Raw genomic sequence first — 23,443 nt, forward strand, 5'->3', positions numbered from 1 at the left:
GGGTTTTGCAAGCAATTAGAAAGGATGCACAAATCGATCCTGAGAAGACAGTCCTGTACACTGTCTGAGGCTCACTCTTTATGTTTCATTCTTTGATTTTTTTTCTTTGATTCTAAACAAGTAACCTGAATGTGCTTGGTTTAAGGTTCAGAATAGTTTGAAGCATAAAATGTAGATTGAAAGTTCTGTGTGGCTTTCCTCACCTGAATGCTTGGGATGGGAATGCTGCAACAACTATACTACTGATACTGCACCACATTTTGTTGTGGTTCTAGCACATATTTAAAAAGTTAGGAAAAAAGTGGGAAGCTTAAAAGACTCTGGATTTTTCAAAATCTTGAATTGTGCTCCTTAAGCCGTAGGACAAAATTTAGGATCAGTTCCATATGTATCTGGAATTTATGTTTGCTGAAACAACTGTTTTCTGTTTGCATGTTTGCACAGTAGTTGATAGGGGCTTTAGTGTGGGATCACTGGAGTCCCCAAAGCTAAGAAATAGAGGAATTACTATAGTCTTATTTTACAGCATCAACTAGAGGAGGTGAGGGGAGGATTCTCTTAGGGCAGTTAAATGTCTTTTCTTAGCATCACAATATGAAGTCAGTGTCAGAGCTTTAAGGAAAAAAAGGAGAGAATCTGATTAACCCTTTTGAAATTAGGATTATGGGGATAGATGGAAGATGCTATAAACAGATTTGATTAATCCCCGGTTTTGTGGTAGAATTCTAATGGTACTATGATATGGAGTCAGACTTGCTGTATCCTAGTTCCTGGAGAAGTGAATTACAGAAAGTTGATCAATTTTGTTTCATCATGTGTGAAATACTAAACGTCTCTGTGTTTCTCTTCAGGTACCAATGCATCTGCTCCAGATCAGCTCAGTTTGGCTTTGGCCTGGAATCGTGTAGACATTGCACGCAGCCAAATCTTTGTCTTTGGACACCACTGGCCAGTAAGAGAAAGTTCTTCTAGTCACATTATTTGTTAAAAATTTTAAGTAAGTGGTGGAATATTCAAATGTTGGATTTTGTTGGAAGGAGAAACAGTATTGAATTCAATTTTATGCCAAGCTGATGTAGGATGTCTCATTAATTAAGAATGACCTATTAAAAAAAAAAATAAATATATATGTAGTGCTATTTGCAACTATTTAGCAATAATTTAAACTCTGTGAAAGAAAGATAAGCAGTTTCATGACAAGCAGAAAAATAGCCTTATTTAAGATTCCTTAAATGTGGGATTTGAAAGCAAAAGCAATCTGTGGCCTTACATACAGTGGGCCAACAGCCGTGGTGGTTACCCCCAGTGAACACGTGTGATGCACTTAGCATTGCCTACACTTCTGTCTGTGTCACTGACATGTGCTGCAGCTGCCTATTAAAGTATGTGACAAGGAAATTCCCTTAGAAGGGATCATGTTGCTCACTTCATTAGCAGCTGTGAAAATCTCTATTTGAATTAATGGAGAAAAATCCTGAAGACCAAAATAAACCATTGTAGAAAATCAGGCCTCTGGCAGGCAGAGCTGTGCCAATAACTGACGAGCAGATCTTCAGTAAAGCTTGAGGTCCTGAAATTGGGTTTTCATTCTTAAACTGTTGGATTTTGATGCTGCACTAGTTGAAGTCAGTGGTGAAACAGTTCAGTGCCTTTCTTCATTTGTGTAACTCAAAGGAATAGTATTCATGTGCACATTATACATATTGGTGAGAGTTATTTCGTTTGGAAACAGTATAATTAAATATAAATAAATGTTGCTGCATATGCTGTTTCATTCCTTCGCTGATAGTCATGTGATGTTTCCAATATTCAACGTTCACTAAAATGCTTATGCAGAGAGGATTTAATAACCCTTAAGGTGATTAAATATTATTACCATAAAACATTTACTTGACCAGAACATCCCAATCTCTATATTAAAGTGGTTAGAGTCAGAGGTACCACCCAGCAACTGAAGCCAGTTACTGCTTTGGCTTATTTCATACTCCACAAGAATCTGTTGAAACAGTATCTGCCAATTGTGGCTCACTGTCATTTCAAACTCATAAAGGTTGCTTTCAGACTAGCATTTGCTGCAGGTTGGCAGTTGCAGTTCTGTCCAGGCTTATGAATGGATCCATGGTAGCTAGGCAGAGATTATTTCTTTAAAGACAAAAAGAACTGCAGGAAACAAGCCTCATTACAGGCTCAGTTCTGCAGCTCTCCGTGCAGAGCTGACCACAGTAATCTGGTTTGCGTGTTTGGGGGCATGGTAGAACGCAGGCATTAGGTGGAGCAAGTTAAGCCTCCAATTCACAGACAAGTAGTGTCAAATTATTTGCATGTGTTCCTGCTTGGCTTGAGTAAATAGGTTGGAAAGGGGAAGGGTGTTGCAAAGAGTAAATGTATCTGAAGAGGTATAAACAGAAATACTTTCTGCAGAATGTACAGGAATCAGTTAGTGACTCTCTTTCCTCTCCTTTCTGCCTCTGCAGTATGGATGCTATTTGGCTTCATGCAACGTTCTGTTAAGCTCTTTCTGTCCAGCTCCCTACCTATCCTGTTTGTTGCTACTTATTTTAGTGGCTATTACTTCTACTGAGAGCAGAGAAACTGAAATGTCACAAAATCAAATAGTGTCTCTTTCCAGTCTGCTCGCACTGGTTTTATTTTGCAAGAAAAATCTTCCACAGTCCACCTACATACTTCACTACTTTGACTTTTGGTGTTATTGACTACATTAGACAGAACAGCTTTAAAAGAAGTGTAAAGCTCTGGCTATGCAAAAAGGTCCTTGTACTTAAGGAAATTATCATTTGTAGTTGATTGCATGTGAAAAGTGTTGACTGGGGAGCAAGTTCTATAGGAGTGTATTCAATGACATAGTGACTGCACAATCAGCCAGATGCTAATACTTCTACTGCATTATTAAATACAGCCTATAGGAAGCCTTACAGCTCCTGATGGTACAGCTCCTGAGAAGGAAAAGAAATCTCCAGCACCTCAGACTAAAGCAGCCAGAGGGAAAGGAAAAGGGAAGAAAAAGGGAGGAAAAGTAAAAGAAGAGCCAGAAGAAGAAACAGACCCAAGAAAGCTTGAACTCCTGAACTGGGTGAGATTAAAGTATTAGTATTAAAAGAAGAAAAAGAATTCTTTTTTTTTTTTTCTTTTTTTTTCATCAATGGGTGTCAAAGAGAGAAGGAAAATACACATTTTCATTCTATAGAATGCTCATTTGCACATTTTCATACATCAGCAGGGATGCTGTTCAGCCTTGGAGCCAGGAATCCTTCTCTAATCCCATGTCCATCACATGCAGCCATACCACAACACCACAAGTCAGGGCTTATTTGCTGCATCTCTGTGCCTGTCAGAAGGAAGTAAGAACACCAGTGAATATCTTCATCTTTCCATGTACATGCAGTGAAGGCAGATTAAACTCTGTTTCTGTATGCTTCATTTTCCAGTTGCAGTAGTTTAGATTGTTCTCATATCAGGATTAAGGTTTATGTGTCAAGGAGATTGCTGCTCAAGGGGTTTTCCCCTTTGCTTATGTGTTCTAATCCCTTAGACCATATTAAGAGAAAATCCATTAGGCTTCCTGACAAACATTTTCCGAAGGCATAGCTAAGTTGGTGAAGGAAGTTCTTCATGCCAAATGATTTGAGCCTTTCAGCATTGCATGCTGCCTTTTATCAGTGAGGCAGCAGTTTGAGTGAATGATATATACACAAGTTGTCAAGGTAAATTATATGAACCACTTCATAAACCAGTGCATCTTTCTTAAATGTTAACTTTTTCCTATCATGTTGAGCAAGTAAATCTCTTTTTCACCTAATGTGTCGAGCATGGTATGCCTAGGGTAGTTAAAAATGCTAAACAAAATTATAGAAAGCTACAACTCTACTGCTAAAAGTTTTTCACTGCTCTGCTCTTGCCCAAGACCTCATCAGAAGACTCTTATCATCTGTATTGACTTGCACATGGGTAAGATGTCATTTCTGAATTCCTTTTCACTTACAGATTAATCAACATACTTGGGAACTTAGGAATATCATAAGTAATGAAAATGTTTGTGATTGTTGGCCAACCAACTCTTCTGTGCTTATGTAGTCACACATTCTCTGTTCTGCAATTCAGGTGAATTCCTTGGAGCAGGCAATGCTGGATGCACTGGTTCTGGACCGAGTGGACTTCGTGAAACTGCTTATTGAGAATGGAGTGAACATGCATCACTTCCTCACTATTCCTAGACTGGAAGAACTTTATAATACAGTGAGTGAGCAGAAATAATAAAATACCCTGTGGTATCTTTGCTACTGTATTTAACAGTCATGTCCTTTTTCTTCTGCTTCTGAGATATGCTTTTTTTTCCCAAAAACTCTGAGCCCTGACAATACACAGATGGTGGATAGCAGTAAAGGGAGCCATTGCTACTTCATATAGTGTCCTGTTCTTTCCCTGCATATACACATTCCTAATTAATAAGCCTACAGTACGTTTCAGAAGCTATTGCAGTTTGTTACGTAAATATAATGATGTATTTAAAATGCATATTCAGAATACTTGAAGAACTAATGTAGATAGTAAAAAATTAATACCAGCCAGTAGTGTTCATTTACTTTTAATCTCAACTGCTTTTCATGTATGCAGCTCAGCTATGAAGACAGGCTGAGGGAGTTGGGACTGTTCAGCCTGGAGATGAGAAGGCTTCAGGGAGACCTAATAGTGCCCTTCCAGTATCTGAAGGCTGCCTACAGGAAAGCTGGGGAGGGGCTTTTCACCAGAAAGGGCAGTGATAGGAGAAGGGATAATGGTTTTAAACTGAAAGAGGGGAAATTTAGGTTAGGCATCAGGGAGAAATTCTTCACCATGAGAGTAGTGAGGTGCTGGCATAGGTTGCCTAGGGAGGTTGTTGATGCCCTCTCCTTGGAGGTGTTTTAAGGCCAGGTTGGATGAGGCTTTGTGCAACGTGGTCTACTGTGGGGTGTCCCTGCTCACAACAGGGAGGTTGGAACCTGATCATCTTTAAGGTCCCTTCCAACCTTAACCATTCTACGATTGTATATTATTGAAATAAACCTGTAAATGTGGCAAAGTATTTACACAGCAGCTTTTATTCTCCATACATTGCAGAAGTCACTATCATTTTTCCTTGTGGCCCAGCAAAGCAAAATGTTTTTTCCAAAGCCATAGAACATCACACTTTTTAATTAAAATTCTTCCTGACTCAACCCATAGCAAATTCCTCAGGAAGATATCTGTTACTAGACTGTTTTGCTTCCAGTTGTTTTGCTGGCAGGTACTCTAGGGCAGTATTCATCCAACTTACACCTTCAGTTGAGTCCCGCACTCCCTTTATGGCTCCTGCAGTAAGTACAAGTTCAGGCAATACCACAAACGGCTGTGACTTGAATCACCACATCAAGGATTACAAGAAAGCTCTAGATAGAAATGTGTTAGTCATTGTAGCCAAGTTCCTTCTTGGTTGCCTAAAGTTGTGTTTACAGTGCCAGATCATTAATTACATTTGAGTTTGCAAAAAGATATGAAGAATTGAAGCTCTAATGGACCATGAATGATTTTTGTTTCAGAGATTGGGTCCACCAAATACGCTACATTTGCTAGTCAGAGATGTAAAAAAGGTAAGCTTAACTTAACAGCAGCATTACATTAACCCTGGGAGTTAACAGTAAAAGCAAGCATAGCATGGGGGAAAGCAGACATTTAAAATTAGATGGTAGCTGTTAGGAAAGTTAAATTAACGTCTTGTGACAAACAGCGATGTCAGTGTAAATTTCACATGGCTATTACTGCACTGCTAGTAATTTTAAAACTAAGGAAAATTAATCTCCTAGTACTGTAAAATATCATTTGAAAATTAGGTTGATACTGTTTCTTCTCTAGATGAAGCTCTCAATGCAGCAATACAAAGGGTAAATGGAAGGAAAAGCCTGCTAGGTTAACTAGAAGCCCTACTCATGAGCACAGAATTTGTTCCCTTTTGTTTGTTTCGTTGTGTTTTTCAGTTACTTTTCTCCCAAGCAATCCTACTTTAACTTGGAGAAAATCTGTTCTGTTTCTCAGTGCCACAAGTCCCAGATTTGTTACTCATTTGTTTCCATTACATGTAAATCCATTCATTATATGTGAATAGGGTCATTGTAAGATTTGTTGTAGTATTTGATCTCTTTGAGGTTCTGGAGCTTAATATTCAGCAAAATTCACCTACACTAAGTACTGTGTGTTCCTTTTTTGCAAGGAAAACTCCCCCATTTATTCCTAGGCGGTTTAGATGTGGGAATTACACAGTACTCTGTTAACATATAATTCATATTGATCTGCTTCGCAGTTTAACAGTTTTCTCATATTTTGTCTTTCTGAGTGTTGCTAATGTTCTTCCTCATGCCTGTTTCTGCCTGCCTCTCCCCGTTTTCATCCCATTTTCATGGCTCACTCATCCAGCGGCAATCGCGGGGATTCGGTTTGGTTAACATGGAGGTGATTGTGTTCACTTAGGATAATAGTTGTTTGATCATAGCTACTGCTCAGTGGTGCTGTACAATCAGTTCTTGTTGTAGGATGTAGCTTGAACAGTGCAGCACAGTTTTCAGCTCATGCATCTAGCAGAGTCTATACCAATATCCAGTTTTTAAGTGCAACAGTAGAAATTATAATAATCTTTTTTCTCTAATTCTGAGCTACACATGTATCTAAATTGTGTTCTGCATTGTAGTCTTCAATCTGTAGATAATATTATGATTAAATATTAAGTGTGCTTAATATTCACCATGAAATTGTCATGCTTTTATACTGGTTTAATGATAATGACAAAATTACTTAATTTCATCAATACAACCCTTGCAAAAAACACAGGCTTGTATGGACACTGACAAATACTATACAAGTAGATCCAATGAAAATTTGTGAGCTATAAATACTGCCAACAACAAAACAAGAAAAATGTGGCCCCAAAACATTTTCATTGCACAAATCAGTTATCATCAATGTCATACAAATACTCAGAGACTGGAACCAGTGATAAATAATACCCATGTGCCAATTTAAACATGGCATGATATGTCTAGCCAGGCAATACAATGTATGTTTTCTTATTACAAGTCCTTATTTTGGTTTTCATTTGGTTTGTTTGTGTTTGTTGGGGTTTTTTTGTAGGGGAATCTTCCACCAGATTATCATATCAGTCTAATAGATATTGGTCTTGTACTTGAATATCTCATGGGTGGAGCTTATCGCTGCAACTATACTCGAAAAAGTTTTCGGACTCTTTATAATAATTTATTTGGACCAAAGAGGGTAAGAATGATTCATTCTGGATGTGGCTATCATGCTAATGGCAAAACATAAGTAATACTCTGTTCCTTTGTCTTTGTGAAAAACTACATATTAAATTCTAAAGAAATACTGCAAGACTGAAATTGAAACTCTGATTGTGAAGTTACATAAGTAACCTGTAAAACATCTATGTTAAAGGGTGGGAGGACCCAAAATGTGGTAAATACATTGATCTGGAGGTGTATTTCCTCCTATTTTAGTCGTTTACAATCCAAGCATATCTCACTGTGCTATGTGCTTAATCCTGCTTGAAGCTGTAGCTTGGCCTTTTAGCTCTCCTATAAACTGCAGGAGAGGCCTAGCCCTAGCCAGGTCTATTGATAAAGTAATTATAATGAAGAATAGTCTTACCTAGGGTAAGGCAAAGAGTTTAATCTGAATACAGAAGAGCTATGAACCTGTTACAGGAAGTCCTGTGAAGAACTGCTCTGAGCATAAACCTTATCCTTTGTAAACCACTGCAATCTCTGTATAGCATAGTCTTGTACCAATCATGAGAATATCAAGCTTGGATCTTGCTTTGTTAAGAAGTCTGTTCTAAGCAAATAGAATAATTTTCTTCATTAACTTATTTGTTTGGTTCAGCTTTGAAGATCCAGTGAAGCTTCCTAGCCTAATTACAGAAAGCCCCACACTAGGAAACAGCTAGGAAATTAGCCCCACAAATGGTCAGAAGGTCACTCAAAGTCCGAGTGTTCTATAGCCAATATATAGTACATATATAGTGTACTACTGTGTGATGGAACCAACAAATAAACCTTTTACATAAAATGTAAACCAAAGATCTTGCAATAAAACAGAGGTATATTTTTAATGGGAAATGGTGAGAACATGAAAATCTATTACTTTTTTTACCATTTCCTGTTGATACCCTTACCCTGTGTGTGCTTGGAAGCACTATGTTTTTCGGGCTGTTGTGGCTACATGGTGATTTTAATTCCCAAAGCAGTGTATTATTGAACCTTTACTCTAACTCTTTCATCTGAGTGAAAATATTTCACTTGAGTGCTGGATGGAAAATATTTTCTAATCCACTGCCTTCCTGCAAATACAGTTAAGAGGGAGGTTAATTAATTGTGCCATTATTGGTATAATTATTTAGAATAGCAAGCTTAGTCATAAATACTGTAGATTTGTAAATGAAAATGTGTTTTCCCTTGGTATTGTTTGGTCTTTGAATTTTCCCTCCCAACTAACCAATTGTCTTTTCTATTTTTAATACTCAGCCAAAAGCTCTTAAACTACTAGGGATGGAGGTAAGTTGGATTTATTGTAAAATACTGTTTTTATTAGGATATTTTGTGGTACAGTTCTTTGTTAGCTTTTTCACTGATACTGTGGATTAAAGTAAATTTCAACTAGACAGGATCTTTCATTTTGCAAACAGTCTATTAAATACTTCTAAATATTTTTTTATGGGTAGGATCTTGAGAGCTGCTTGAAGCTTTGCTCCGTAATCTTGAGGCAGTTTGGAGCACTATTATGTAGTAATACATGCCATGTTGGAACTTAGTGTAGATTTAATCATTCCGATGTGAACATCAATGATACTGAAAAGGGAATGTGATCCAGCAATGCTACTTATGGTCAAATCCCCTTTAACCATGAAGTAACAATTTATTCACAGATGTGATTTTGTCACAGAGAGAACATGTGGTCTGACATGTTAAATGCTGTCCCCTGCTCCTCCTCTGTAAAGCATCCTTGCTACTGTGATTGTATTGCCATGCTTGGTAAATGATGAAAATATCCGGAATTTTGGGTCCAACTCCTGCCTCAATTACTTGTGTGGCTGCAGAAATTTTGAATGGATCAGAATCAGATCTGGGATGATGCCTAAAAACCCACTCTCTTTTGAAGGCAGTCACTTTTGATTTTGACTAATAAAGACCAGGAAAGCTTTTACACAGAGAGACAAGGTACATTTCTTTATGAAGGATGCTCTTCATCCCATGATAGTATTTGAACACAGCATAGGTGTTACATTTGATGTCAGGTATACCCAGACACAAAAGCCTCCATTTCACTACACAGATAAGCAGCTTTCTACTCTACAGAGAAAGTCCAGTGTTTAATCTCTCCAATCAGCTTTCTAATTCCTCACATTCAAAAGCTCAGCCCCTCACAGGTGTAGCCCTTTATAGTTGGTGTTGACCACATGTAGGTTTCTTAGTGCAACTCCAAAATCAAATTTTGATTTTGCTATTTCCTTCAGTGAGAAATATTTTATTTGGCATGAACTAAAGTGTTCTCTCCACTTGACAGTGGGTGTAGCCCACTCTTTTCTTCCAAGAGAAAGAAAAAGTGAAAAGAAATACTAACATTTCTTTTGCTGAAGTGGTCAGTAAATTGATGCAACTCAAGTGTTTGGGTTTTTTTAATTTCCAGTGTTAAAAGCTCTAAAACAGGAAGTTTAGACTCCTTAGCACTTTGTCTTTCTTATCCAGGGGTTGGTTTTGATTTGATTTTCCTCATGTGGGGAAGACCTAATTTTTGGTACTCCATTTGAGATTTGATGTTCTGTGCTTCAGAGATGTTCAACATTTTCTTCACGTACATACAGTTAAGGGCCCCTGACTTTTCCATAAGAGACAGAGGTTACCACTTGTAGTTCTTAAAACTGCTGGAAAAAAAATGCTTACTTAACTGTACGTACCTGGTGTGTGAGGCTGAACCCTGAATTTGGACTTGAGTTCATATTTTGTTAAAAAACAGTGTATTACGCTATTCTTGCTTGAACAGGAACTAATTTTATCGCATGTTAATTGCTTTTACTTGCAATTCACTTCTGAGATGGGAATCTCAGTCTACAACAATTATGAGCTCTGTTTACCCCTATATATGCAATGTCAGTCATACATTATTTAAACTCTGATTTTCCCAATCATGGCTTTTCTTCCTTCAGGATCCTGCTTCATTGTCAGTACTTGCCTTCAGTTACTTCCATGTTGGTTCCTGTAGTAATGGCCTATCCTCTCTATCCCTTTAAGAAATGGGATAGTTATACCTTCCGTTTGCACTGCACACGTAAGAGGAGATTGCTTATTCCAAGGTGAAGACTTGCTTCAGTATCTTGCTGTTCATACTGACGCTATCTTGCCTGTCTTTTCCATTTGCATGTTACCACTCTATCCATGCATGTCAGTCTGAAAACTGCAGACATACCAAATCAGAAGTTACAGTGGAACCCATTCATAGTGAGTTCAGGTTTGTTGAAGCTCCGTTGACATCACAGTGGAATTCATTAACAATTAATTCCTTGCAAGTCAGCTTGTGCAATTACACATGCGGTAGAGATCTACTTACAGTGCAGTGTAAAGTGATGCCTTCAGTACAATAGAGTTCTACTGGACTTAACTAAGAATGGTGACTTGTAATTACTTATGCAAGAAACAGTTCTCTGAATAAAATATTGAGCTGTGTGCACCAGCTCAGTGCATGCTCTGTCACATGTTCTTCATGGTTTCATTGCTATTGGCTTTCATTGTAGCAAACAGCAAAACGAAATTAAAACTAACTATTAATACTTATTCTCAATACTTGTTCTGTGCATGGTGCTGCTGTCAGGTAAACTGTTAAAAAATTATGGGAACATTTTTTAATTCTTTTCTTCCCAGGATGATGAACCTCCCACCAAAGGGAAGAAGAAGAAGAAGAAGAAAAAGGAGGAAGAGATTGATATTGACGTGGATGACCCAGAAGTCAGTCGGTTTCAATATCCCTTTCACGAACTGATGGTTTGGGCTGTGCTGATGAAACGGCAGAAGATGGCCCTCTTCCTTTGGCAGCGAGGGGAGGAAACCATGGCCAAGGCACTTGTGGCCTGTAAACTGTACAAGTCTATGGCTCATGAGTCTTCGGAGAGTGAGCTGGTGGACGACATCTCTCAGGATCTTGACAACAACTCAAAGTTAGTAGATGCAGAGCAGAGCGTGCTTCTACTTGATCTAAGGGGTTGTCTGACTCACTGAGAAGTCTTACTTTTAATGAAGTACAATTGATTTCTAGAATGTAGGTTCACAGAGTTCCATTTGGAGCCTATTTATCAACACTAAACAAGCCAAAATGAGGTCTCAGAATCTAAAGGCAACACTAGCAAGAAGATGCATTTTTTTCTGACAGAACACATTCTTTCTTCAGCTTCTTTATCTGTAAAATTAGCTGCTTTTAAATTAGAAAGTTATTTTCAGGATTTACTGATATAAATTAAGAGGTATCTGGTGCTGTATCTAAACTTAAGATGTTATCAGTCTAAGCTAATTCTCTGTGGTCACTAAAAATTTGTTTGGAACTTCTGTAGACTGTCCCAGTTGTTCTTGTCACTGTACAAGAATGAGTAAAAACATGACCCCCTCTAAACAGAATTAAGACCTGAAATGCAAGCACATTGATTTCTAAATCAAACTTCACTGGACTTAACTTTGCATTTTCTAGAGATTTTGGCCAGCTGGCTGTTGAACTCTTGGATCAGTCCTATAAACATGATGAGCAGGTAGCCATGAAACTACTGACCTATGAACTGAAAAACTGGAGTAATTCTACCTGCCTGAAGTTGGCTGTGGCAGCTAAACACAGGGACTTCATTGCTCACACATGCAGCCAGATGCTCCTAACAGATATGTGGATGGGGCGACTGCGCATGAGGAAAAACCCAGGCCTCAAGGTATTATTTCTGTTCTGCAGTTGTTTTTAAAAGCAACATGCATGTAACACTACATTATACATAGTGTATGCATAGAACAAATTGGCTTACTAATTATAGGTTTTTTAACAACATACCTGTTTTCAAGCTTTTGTTTGTTTCCAAATTCAGAATGTCTAAGGAACCTCACCCCCTGACAAAGTAAAATAGAGATCCATAAAACACTTAGCATGATGGGAATCTGAGGACAAAGTTGTGGCTTTCAGTAAATGAAGAGATCTGTTCATTGAAGACATACACTTTTGATTAAAAATTAGTTGGGTACAAGCAAAAAGATCTCCATTAGGGGTCCACACAACAGGAATTGAAAGAAAATGAATCAGACATGGACAGATGCTTCTTAGATTGCTTCTTAGATTGCTAAACAGTATACCAGAAGACACAGAGTCAAGACTCAGTGTTGAAAACAGTGTAATCTGCGCAATTGTAGTGTGTGAAAATACGTGGGTTTTATTTCCCTCTTCTGTGATGTGATGATACAGTCTGTCTTACGGATTTTTTTATTTCTTAATTGTTGAGTTTACAAAAAAACCAAGTAATGTGAGGAGGTTAGTGCAAAAGACAAACATGAGTAAGCCAATGTTAAGGAAGCAGAGCAGTGTTTACTTGTGTGTGTTTTCATGGGTAATACAATCCTTTCTTTGTTGTATCAGCAGTTGCTGTCACTCATATGGAGGCCCATTGTAGTGGCGCCATCTTCAGTCTCACTTCCTTATTCCCTTAAATCCCCCATTACTGACAAAGTGCCAGGCTTATTTTCCCAGGTCATACTCCCAAGCTTGCCGGCATACACTTTTCACTCTCTCTGTCATTCTCAATTTATTTCCACTTTCCTTCATCTACCTCTTAAACCTGTGTAAAATCTTCAGACAAATGTCCTGCCTTTCAGATTGCATCTTGGGGCTTTCTGAATGTTTACCCATTTCCTTTCTTGTCTCCAAAGGGTTACTACACCTGCTAATGTTCTAGTTTCATTACTTGTGTTCTTTTCTTTGCTCCTGTTCTGTATTTTAGCAACTCATGCTTGTCTTTCTGTATCTCAGCAATCTTTTATAGTAAAAGAACTCTCCTGCTGCCATCTGCAAAGCTTTTTTTATCTTTCACAAGTTATTTTCACTCTCAAAACTAATTACAGTAGTAAAAAGTATAAAGTGACTATAAGCTCCTTTAACAAACCTGAAGCCCTCTACCAACCACCACTGTGTCCATTCCATGGAATTTCTTTGCACAACTTTAATTCTGGAGCACAAATTCTTAATTGCAATATATTCATGGAGATGTGAAGCCTTCCAGATGCCATCTTTTCATACACGACCTTATTGCCAGTGCTTCAAAAGTGCCACTTACTTATTTTTGTAATTCGAGAGTAGCAGAATATTTTGAATACTATACAAAATAAAATGTTTGTGTGATTTGCCTTGATATGAAATCTATTAATATAAACAAATACTACCATCTGAGCTGAATTCTCTCTTGTTATACAGGTTATAATGGGGATTCTCTTCCCTCCCACCATCCTTTTCCTAGAGTATCGGAGTTACGATGATTACTCTTACCAGACATCAAAAGAAAATGAAGAAGGCAAAGAAAAAGAGGAGGAAAATGTGGTCAGTACTGGAGATTATTAGGAAGTTCTTATATCTCAAGAGTGCTGTTTTCTAACTTCTCTGATTAGGCCGTAACTCACTCAGGTTAAAATCTCTGTAGGATAAAAACCAGGGAAGAGATCTCAGAATGTATAGCCTGGATTCTTGGGGCATGTAAATTATCTGTGTAGTTGCACAGATTTACAGAATTTGTATCTTTTTATTTTTAAAAAGAGATCTGTTGCTCAGAGGAGGTATTTTGTAGTTAACAGTTGGCTGGGGTTATATTTTTACTGCTGTATATTGATGAAAACTTGCGATTTTGGTCTTCCAGGATGCAAATGCGGATACAGGCTCTCGAAGAGGAGATGAAGAGAATGGAAAGAAAAAACAAAAGAGCCTTCCAATTGGAACAAAGATCTATGAATTCTATAATGCACCTATTGTCAAATTTTGGTTCTACACAGTAAGTCATGACAATTAAACTGATAGTGATTGTTTTTCTCACAGCTGTGAAATTTAAAGGATTCCAATGTAAAAATAATAACCAAGTAATAAATAGTGCTGACATTCATGGAATCTGATGAGTAGAGCTCTCCCTTTTTTCAGAAGAAAATGCATAGATGATGAAACAGAATGAAAAGTTGATGCTCATGCTGTCAGCTTCTAAAGCATCTGCACACTTTGAAGGAGGTCTTGTTGGGATAATCATCAGTGCAAACCCCACAAGGCAGTTCCCAGTTCAAGAGAGACAGGGAACAGAGTCCATCGGAGGGCAACAAAGATGACTGGGAGACTGGAGTATCTCTCTTATGAGGAAAGACTGAGAGAGCTGGGACTGTTTAGCCTGGAGAAGGAAAGGCTGAGGAGAGACCTTATTAATGCCTATAAGTATCTAAAGGGTGGGTGCAAGGAGAGTGGATTCAGTAGTTCCCAGTGGCAGGACAAGGAGCAACAGGCACAACCTGGTGCATATGAAGTTCCATCTAAGTATAAGGAAAGCTTATTATAGTGAGAAACAGAAGGATGCATCAACATGTCAAAGAAGAAACACCAAACACTTGCTCCTGAGGCTACTTAAAGAAACCAAATATCTGCAAACCTCCTGTTCATGCAGATGGGCTAAAGTAACAAGTATAGGAAGAGGTATTGTAAGGACTAATATATGAAGTCTGTATGCTTCTGGCTTCACATAAAGAGTATATTCTGTCTACATGGTGTCAACCACATTATTACAGGGTGGAGAAAAGGAAGTGCTTGTGTGGCTCTTTATTTCCCTTTCCTCTCCATGGAGGTGCTGCTCACAGCCTTTTTTTTTTTTTTTTCTGCAAAGTCATTGAATCCATTTTAGTTTCTTAACTCTGGACTTCTGAGACCTCTGAAGTCTTTTTTTTTAGCTGGTCTCCAAAGACTGCTGTGAAGCACAGCATCACCAGTTTGACATTTACACCAGTAGTTCTAGACAACTGAGCTCTATTGACTTAAACTACTAGTTGAGAACTTCCCAATGGAAATTAGTGGAGACTGATTTTTTATGTTTGTAAGTGATCTCAAGTGATGGAATACTGCCTGTGAAGGATCCTGGGATTCATAACCCAAAGTCCATAAAGGATTTGCTTTTCTTTTTCTTTTAGATATCATACCTCTGTTATTTGATGCTATTTAATTATATCATCTTGGTGCGGATGGAACGGTGGCCGTCAATCCAGGAATGGATTGTCATCTCCTACATTGTGACATTAGCTTTAGAGAAAGTGAGAGAGGTAAAGTCTGATCATACCACCATCTCATGATCATTAAAATGAAGCGCAGTCTTAGAGGTAACAATGGAGACAGATAATAATAATTAAAAATAATTAAACGAATAATAAGAGACTTGTGCAAAGGGTTGAGAAGCCATACATGAAAGAGAAGATTCTCATATCCACAGAGTCTCAAAATGCTCATCGCTGGAGAGAGTTGCATTTGTAACCCATCCTCATACATCAAAACCTTATCTTATTGGGCAAAAAGGTCAGGCAAAAATGTCCTGCTGTCTTAAATTGAAAGAAGGTAGGTTTCCATTGGATATAAGGACTACTGTTTATATGGTGAGGGTGGTGAGACACTGACACAAGTTGCCTAGAGTTGTGGATGGCCCATGACAGAGGAGTTGGACTAGATGATCTTTATGCATGCCTTCCAACACAAACTATTCTGTTTCTATGAAAAGAAACTTAAAACATTGCTGCCTGAGACAAATTTTGCTGGCAGTGGAGGAGGTCTCACACACCTACTGAATGTATCAAGATTGAGTCTGTTTTTCATGACCATTATTTAAAAAATGTAACTAGGAGTTTTTCTTAATGATTTCTTTGTTCTTTTTTGTTTTGTGTTTTGTTTTTTTGTTTGGTTTGGTGTTTTTCTTTCAGATTCTGATGTCTGAGCCTGGCAAGCTGAGCCAAAAAGTGAAAGTTTGGCTCCAAGAGTACTGGAATATTACTGACCTGGTGGCTATTTCAGTATTTTTGATAGGAGCAATTCTTCGCCTGCAGAACCAGCCTTACATGGGTTATGGAAGAGTGATTTACTGCGTAGATATCATCTTCTGGTACATTAGAGTACTAGATATCTTTGGTGTGAACAAATACCTGGGACCTTACGTCATGATGATAGGAAAGATGGTTAGTGCCTAAATTGCTGTACAATATGTATTTTGGAACTTCATGGGAAACTAAATTCAGTTCTGATTTTTAAGAGTCTTTCCATTTGAGTAGAACTGAACTGTGAAAAATTGCCATGTACATTTCACACAGATATGAGATTCAGTACTCTTGCTAATAACTGCTTGATTTGAGAGGGAATCTTTCTTCTTCCAGCCTGTGGAAACTTGTTAACTTCTTTTGCCTCCCAAAGTGGTATCAGTGATGGATCATCCACAAAACCATCAGTTGTGCACAGGAGATGATACGGCAATGATTACAGAATTTTGTTACAACCACAGAAGAGGCCTTTGCTTAAAGCATAGTGTACTCGATGAAAAAGAGAACAGGGATAGGAAAGATTTTAGCATTTTAATCTTTTTAAATATAAACCTAGTATTTCTTTAAATTACTGGTTTTACTGCATTTTTGTGTATGCTTAATTTGTGAGCCATAGTTAAGGAATAATATCAAGGAAATTATCTAGGGGCATGTGTTTGTTCTCGTGGTACTTTCTGGTGTATTTTAATGCATGCTGACAAACAGACCTACTGGTGCTTACTGTACTACCTGGTGATGATAAGAGCCTCTGTATGGTCTCCCTGTGCAGATGATTGACATGCTTTACTTTGTGGTCATCATGCTTGTGGTTCTGATGAGTTTTGGAGTAGCTCGCCAGGCTATCCTGCACCCGGATGAGGAGCCTTCTTGGAGACTGGCTCGCAACATCTTCTATATGCCCTACTGGATGATCTATGGAGAGGTGTTCGCAGACCAGATAGACCGTAAGAGTAGAATTCATAGTAAGAGTCTGTTTCCTGTTTCTGAGGCAGATGATCAGATCCAAATTAATTACTGTTTTTAATTTGGAAGTAGTGTTTTGTCTTTATGATTGTGTTGTTGTTGTTGTTTTCTTGTGATGGACTCTGGAGACCGGGCAGTTTTCATTTCCTCACCTGCATGTCCTGAATCTCAGCTTATATTCAAATTCAGTAAACGCTGAGAGTGATATAGTCAGGAATACTCTCCTGTCCAAGAGTATAACAGTAATAAGTGCTCTGTTTACTTGCAGGGATCAACAGAGATCATTCTGAAACATTCTTTAGAACCAATGTTTTACTAATAGTCAGTTCCAACAGAAGAAGGAAAACATAAGTACCTTGCACAGGAGATAAAAATACACATACCCTTCACAGCCCAGGCTATGAGCTGATACATTTTTACTTCCGTTGATGCATCTATCTACTTTCCAGAAATGCTTCCATTTCATGAGTCATCCTATGGAAAAACAAAATTAAAAATTAGAAATTAAAATTCTGCTTGATTACCTTTGGGTGTGGAAATAGCCTTTTTTATATAAAAGCTTCACGGTTCTAAAAAATTAGTCAGTATGTTAAAGGAGATGGGAACTGTCATGTTACTGCTAATTTTGAGTTAATATTTGAAATTTGTATGGACAGTCAAACATGCAGCTGGCCTCCTCTAGTGTGTATCACATAGTCTGCACTTTATCTGAAATAATACAAGCTGTTATTTCAGCATGGTGTGTATGTTATTTCAACCATTTGCATATATTGAAAGCTGTGAGGTCTAAGTTCAGTCAAAAACTATAATGATCATGAGAAACCTTTAGACAAAATTTAATTAAAGTGTACTTTAATTGTTTAAAAAGGAATGAAATGTCATTAGTCTGTTTCTGAGCAGTGCACACTGTTGCAAAGATCATATAATCTTTGTTTTCTTTATGACTGTTTATCTTATTAATGTAACTTACAATACAGTAAATTGCTCCTGCCAGATAAAAGGTCAGGCCAGTCAGTTATTATCTAATATTGCAGTTTCAGTGCATGGCTGAGCCAGGGTAAGTCAGGATCTCCCAGACTTCTCTCATACTTCCAGTCCTATCTCAGTTATATGTTCAGCATCCTTTGAATTAGAAATTTTTCTTCAGAATTGTGAAATATTTGGGGGAAAAAAGTTCAGGCTTTCCAGTTATAAAAGTTCAGTCCAGCTGCTTGCTCCACTAGCCTTCCCAGGTCAGAAGCTTTGCTGTGTCAGTAGCTTAAACAAAACAAATTTGAAAATGTGTAGTTTTGTTGTTGTTATAATATTGTAACAAAAATGGCTGCGCAAGGAGTTCTCATGGTATAACTAGACACTATTACAGTTATTCTGTAAATTTCTTACATCTAGAAGTCTATGGACTGACTTCTGAAGATCATTTTGCTTTCAATAAGAAATTTTTGCTCTGATCTTTCCATGGTTCTCTGTAAACACACCACAAAAGCAACTTCAGAAGTCACTGGAGAATGATTGCTATGGGCCATCTAACCTGACTCTGTGTCACATGCTTACAGGTAGTTTTGCCGAGGCCCAAGAGTGTAAACAATTTATGGAAAAAGTATTCCAAGTATTCCATCAAATCTTCCATCTGAAAAAAGGTATTTGGACTTTTGTCAGTAGCGTCACTGATGACAGATGAAGATCACAAACCACAGAATTGCTGGGTTTGATGAAGATCACAAACCACAGAATTGCTGGGTTTGGAAAGCACCTTTGGGGATCATCTAGTCAAACTTCCCTGCTCAGAGCAGGGCAAAAGAGAGCAGGTTGCTCAGGGACTGTCCAGTCAGTTTTTTCAATATCTTGAAGGATTAAGACTGTGTAACCTCTCTGGACAACCTGGTTTCAATGGAGTTTCCCATATTCTATCCTTGCCCACTGCCTCTTGTCCATTCACTGGATACCACTGAGAGGAGTCTAACTCTGTCTTTACTTTCACTCACCATCAGGTATTTATAACATTGGTAAGATCTCCCCTGAACCTTCTTTTCCCCAGGGTCCATTATTCCAGCTTCCTCAGCCTTGCCTCATTTGTCAGATGCTCCAGTCACCTTAATCTTTGTGGCCCTGTACTGGAGTCTTTCCAGTATGTTCATGACTGATTTCTACAGGGGAGCCCAGAACTTGACACTCAAGTCCAGATGTGGTTTCACCAGAGCTGAGTAGAGGTAAATAATTACCTCCCTTTAACTTGAAGGTTAACACTTTTCCTAATGCAACCTAAGATGCTCTTATCTGGTTCACTCTCTTTAGAAGATGTACATGAGCAAGAAGTTAGTGGCACCTAATACTCAACAGCAACAACACAGAAGCCTCACTAAGTTAGTGTGATTTTTTTTCTTACAGTCACTGTTGAGGTGTTGGTGAGCAAGTATCCAGACTGGTAGTCAAAGTGGGCTTTATTGATACTGTACGCTGTAGTAACATCAGTATCATAACTATTAATGGAAACATAGCTATTCAACAGAAACAGGTGGCAGGCTCAAAGCCAGGGTGGCTCTTGGGAGAGGAAAAAAAAAAAAAAAAAGACAAAAAAAAGGACAAAAAAAAGGGAGAAGTGTGGAAATGTTTCCATAATAGCTAAAAGAATGATTTTGTGTGATAAGTTTGAGTTGTTTTGTGTTCGTGGTGACCCCCAGTTTTGTTTACTTGCCTGAAATAGCATTTTTATTTAAATGATCATCTGCCAGAAACATTTTGTGATTTATAATTATCATGAATTCACTGCCATATATAACACTTGGGGGAAACAACATGAAAAGGAAATTGCAGAATGCATGTTTAACTAAGACATTGTTTCTAAGTATATCTCTAATCTCTATTGTTCTGACATTTGAGTTGCTTATCTTTTCTTGGTGGCAAAACTGTATTTTCAGTCATCTTTTTTGTTTGGTTGGTTGTTGTTTTTTTTCTACATTATGTTATCATTTTCTTTCTTTCTTTCCCTGCTTCCTTCTCTATATCATTCCTTTGGAACACTGTTCAGTCTATGCCATGGAAATTAATCGTAAGTCTTTCTGGAGGGCTGATTATCTCATTTAGCTAAATATGTTAATTCATCTTTTTCTTCACTAGAAAATGACATTTTAATCATAGGGCTCATCTGATATCCAGGTCTGAATCTTGTTTTCCTACTGTAATGGTTTAATTCGGTACTGCACTTAAAAGACAGAACAAACTTGCTGCATTTACCCAACTCCAGGACAGCTCTTACCCCAAGACAACCTGTGTATTTTTACAATTACTTCAGGCAATGATTTTATATTAGTTTGATCAAAGCTATCAATTTTTGTCTCATTCTTAATGGTCTATTTTTTTGTTACTATATCACTTTTGGTTTAGATTTTTATCTCTTTGGTTTAAAATATTGTCTAAAATTTAGAATTATTCTGAAAAATAAACAGAAACTGGCCTGAAAGTGACAGCAGGGCCACCTGCTGGTAACATTAAGAGCCCCAGAGGAGAAAAGTATCAATCTAGGGTCTGTCTAGGGAGTCCAATCAGTGGGCAAAAGGAGACCAGGCCAGAGGCAGAAGGGTCCTTGCAGGGGGCAAATAGAGGTCCAAGGTCCATCCAGGAGGCAGGGCTGGGACCTGCACACCAGACATAGCTCAGGCAGGGACAGGAGTGCATGGGGGGTGTAGCTGTAGTCCCTGGGTGAAGCTGGTCACAATCATTAAGGCCTTTTTACTACATTCAGGGCCCAATAAAGGTTTAATTGATGCTCAGCAATCTGTGACCACTAAGTAAATCCTTTTGTATCTTTGGTAAGATATGGACACAAGTTTTGTTGGAGAATTTACTTTAATTCCATTATTAATAAGTACCTACGCACATTAAAATCTTGTCTGAGACTATTACTGTGAGAAAAGAAAATCCTTACAAATCTGAAGAGAAAGCCACACTGAACAGTAAACTTGGAGCTGCCTCTCTGTTCACTATGCTGGGAAATTATTTCTGTATGCTGTAGTTAGAAGCAGAACTTGAGTGGAAATTATACATACTTGCTGCTGGAAATAAACTGGCAAAATCTGTTTAGCTTTGCAAATTTTATGCATGTGTCATCATTAAATGTGAATAGTGTTTTTATGCATCAGGCAATTTGTGAAAAAAAACTTATCCTGTTTTTTCTGCAGCTCCTTGTGGGGACAATCTTTACGATGATGATGGTAAACGCCTCCCTCCATGTATACCAGGGGCCTGGCTCACTCCTGCTATTATGGCTTGTTACCTTTTGGTAGCAAATATCCTGTTGGTAAACCTACTGATTGCTGTCTTCAAGTATGTGCTCAAATGCCAGTCACATAGTTAGGGGGAAGGGGGCCAGTCTTACAATGGTAGCTATTATTGGCTGAAGAGACCAAGGAGTCAGCAGTTTGGAAGTAGTTCATGCTCTTAACTCCTGCCATCCCTGCATGGTTGCAAGGGGGTGAGGTCTATCTGGGGAATTCCTGCTATGCAGGAGACACAGAATGAAGAGATGGTCATTTATCATTAGTAAATGATCTCATGTATACTTAGCCAAAGGAAAACAAAAGCTGTGTGTACTCAAGAATTCTCTGTTTTCAAATAGATGTTTTTGTGAATGTGGATATTCTGAAGTCCAGAAAGTTAGAAAAGAAGTGGACAGAAAATATAAAAAAATACTAATCTCAGCATCATCACAGAAGTGGTGTGAGCTGTCTGAGCTATGCTCAGACATATACTTGGAAATAGCTTGAAATAGCTTGAAAAGCTTAATCTAAGACAGAACATCAAGTCTGCTTTCTGTTAGTTGGTATTTCATAACCTTGATTACTGCTATGTCTGGATTTAATACTACTGCTTATACACTTTCATATCCTCTGGATTACAAAATAAACATCTTTATAATACACCTTATTTTGTCATAGAAATGATAAGGCCTTGGCTTCCAAGAACAAATTCCTTTGCAAGAATAGCAGCATGTCTTCAAGTTAGAAGTTTGAATGAAAAAAGTTTGAATTTAGGACATCTTGTGAAAACTTGAAAAAGTCTTCTATGTAGGTCAAGCTGATTAGCATATTAAAGGCAAACTGCATGAAGCTTCTGGGTTTAGCATACAAAATACCTTTCATGGAGTTTATTCTTTGTGTAATATCAAATACTGGCATGTGTTAAAAGAAAAACTTTTATAACCAAGCCCCAAAATACCAATTATGTGATTCATAAGTTGTGTGAATTTCTTTTCACTCACACCTAAAGGACTTTATACGGTAGGAGCAAATAGACATAAGAGTAGGACTGTTCTGGGTGGTACAGAAGGGTTGCAGAGCACCTTGTGCTCTGCTGCTCTCAAAGGGAACACTAAAATAGTGTTAATTATCAGTTCAGCAAGTTCAGCAGCATCAACAAAGAGCCAAGCAAGTCATGTAGCTTCATGTTGTTATTTAGCTGTTACTTTTTTCAACATAGTACTTGCTTAATGATAAGTAAACTTAGGGGCCTAATAGAAACTGTACCTATGTTCCCTTTCAGCAACACCTTCTTTGAGGTAAAATCAATATCCAACCAAGTCTGGAAGTTCCAGCGGTACCAGCTGATCATGACATTTCATGACAGACCTGTCCTCCCACCACCAATGATTATCTTCAGCCACGTGTACATTATTATGAAGCGAGTCTGCTGTCGCTGCAGGAAGGGTGAAGGAGACCAGGATGAGCGTGACAGGGGACTGAGTATGCAAGAAATCTTCTCTAAATTGAGCTCTTTGCACCATATTAGCAGAAAGCAGCAGCTTTTCCAATGCTGAACTCATTTGTTCATGCTGATGGTCAAATGTATTTGCAGAAGACAGCATGGGACAAAATTGATACTGAGCTCTTGAACTCTTTGGTCTCCTGAGAACATGCAATGCTGTAATGCTAATGAGGACTTTTTTTCACTTGCTTTCTTAAAACAGTGAGGTGACATCTAATTAATCCATTTTTACCAAGTTCTGATGAAGCCCATATTTTGGGAAGGGAAAATAGGAAATTGAGAATGTCATCCTAGTGCCAGATCTGTGATTGTGAGCAATCTGTGTCTAAGAGTATTCCCACTTCCATTCCTCCATCTTAGAGATAGAGCTGTTATTTTCTCAGGAGAACTGTGAGGATTCTTCTCCTGACATATTCTGTAATTGTTTATTATAATTTTCATTATATGCCGCAGTGAAGTAGTCAGATGTTCATAATTAATCCTGTATTTCTACATTTCACAGGAAACATTTTTGTAAGCAATTATATTTCTGCACAATATGCTTCTGAGTTAAAAAAGAAGGGGGGAAAAGTAAATGT

The 23,443-nt window shown here is 38.0% G+C and overlaps 1 protein-coding gene across 1 annotated transcript in view; it reads left to right on the forward strand.

Annotated features, from left to right (window-relative positions):
- Positions 1 to 23,443, forward strand: part of TRPM1 (transient receptor potential cation channel, subfamily M, member 1) — a 72,160-nt gene that overhangs the window by 44,965 nt on the left and 3,752 nt on the right. The window contains exons 11-26 of the mRNA XM_009994516.1: positions 852 to 952; positions 2,918 to 3,091; positions 4,120 to 4,254; positions 5,574 to 5,624; positions 7,156 to 7,296; positions 8,562 to 8,591; positions 10,953 to 11,245; positions 11,770 to 11,998; positions 13,522 to 13,644; positions 13,958 to 14,089; positions 15,258 to 15,386; positions 16,035 to 16,286; positions 16,915 to 17,089; positions 20,134 to 20,154; positions 21,284 to 21,428; positions 22,644 to 22,843. Coding sequence (XP_009992818.1) covers positions 852 to 952; positions 2,918 to 3,091; positions 4,120 to 4,254; positions 5,574 to 5,624; positions 7,156 to 7,296; positions 8,562 to 8,591; positions 10,953 to 11,245; positions 11,770 to 11,998; positions 13,522 to 13,644; positions 13,958 to 14,089; positions 15,258 to 15,386; positions 16,035 to 16,286; positions 16,915 to 17,089; positions 20,134 to 20,154; positions 21,284 to 21,428; positions 22,644 to 22,843 — 2,331 coding nt within the window. The remainder of the gene's footprint in view (positions 1 to 851; positions 953 to 2,917; positions 3,092 to 4,119; positions 4,255 to 5,573; positions 5,625 to 7,155; positions 7,297 to 8,561; positions 8,592 to 10,952; positions 11,246 to 11,769; positions 11,999 to 13,521; positions 13,645 to 13,957; positions 14,090 to 15,257; positions 15,387 to 16,034; positions 16,287 to 16,914; positions 17,090 to 20,133; positions 20,155 to 21,283; positions 21,429 to 22,643; positions 22,844 to 23,443) is intronic.

Source organism: Chaetura pelagica, unplaced genomic scaffold (assembly GCF_000747805.2).
Source record: "Chaetura pelagica isolate M959 unplaced genomic scaffold, ChaPel_1.0 scaffold222, whole genome shotgun sequence".
Taxonomy (NCBI): domain Eukaryota; kingdom Metazoa; phylum Chordata; class Aves; order Apodiformes; family Apodidae; genus Chaetura; species Chaetura pelagica.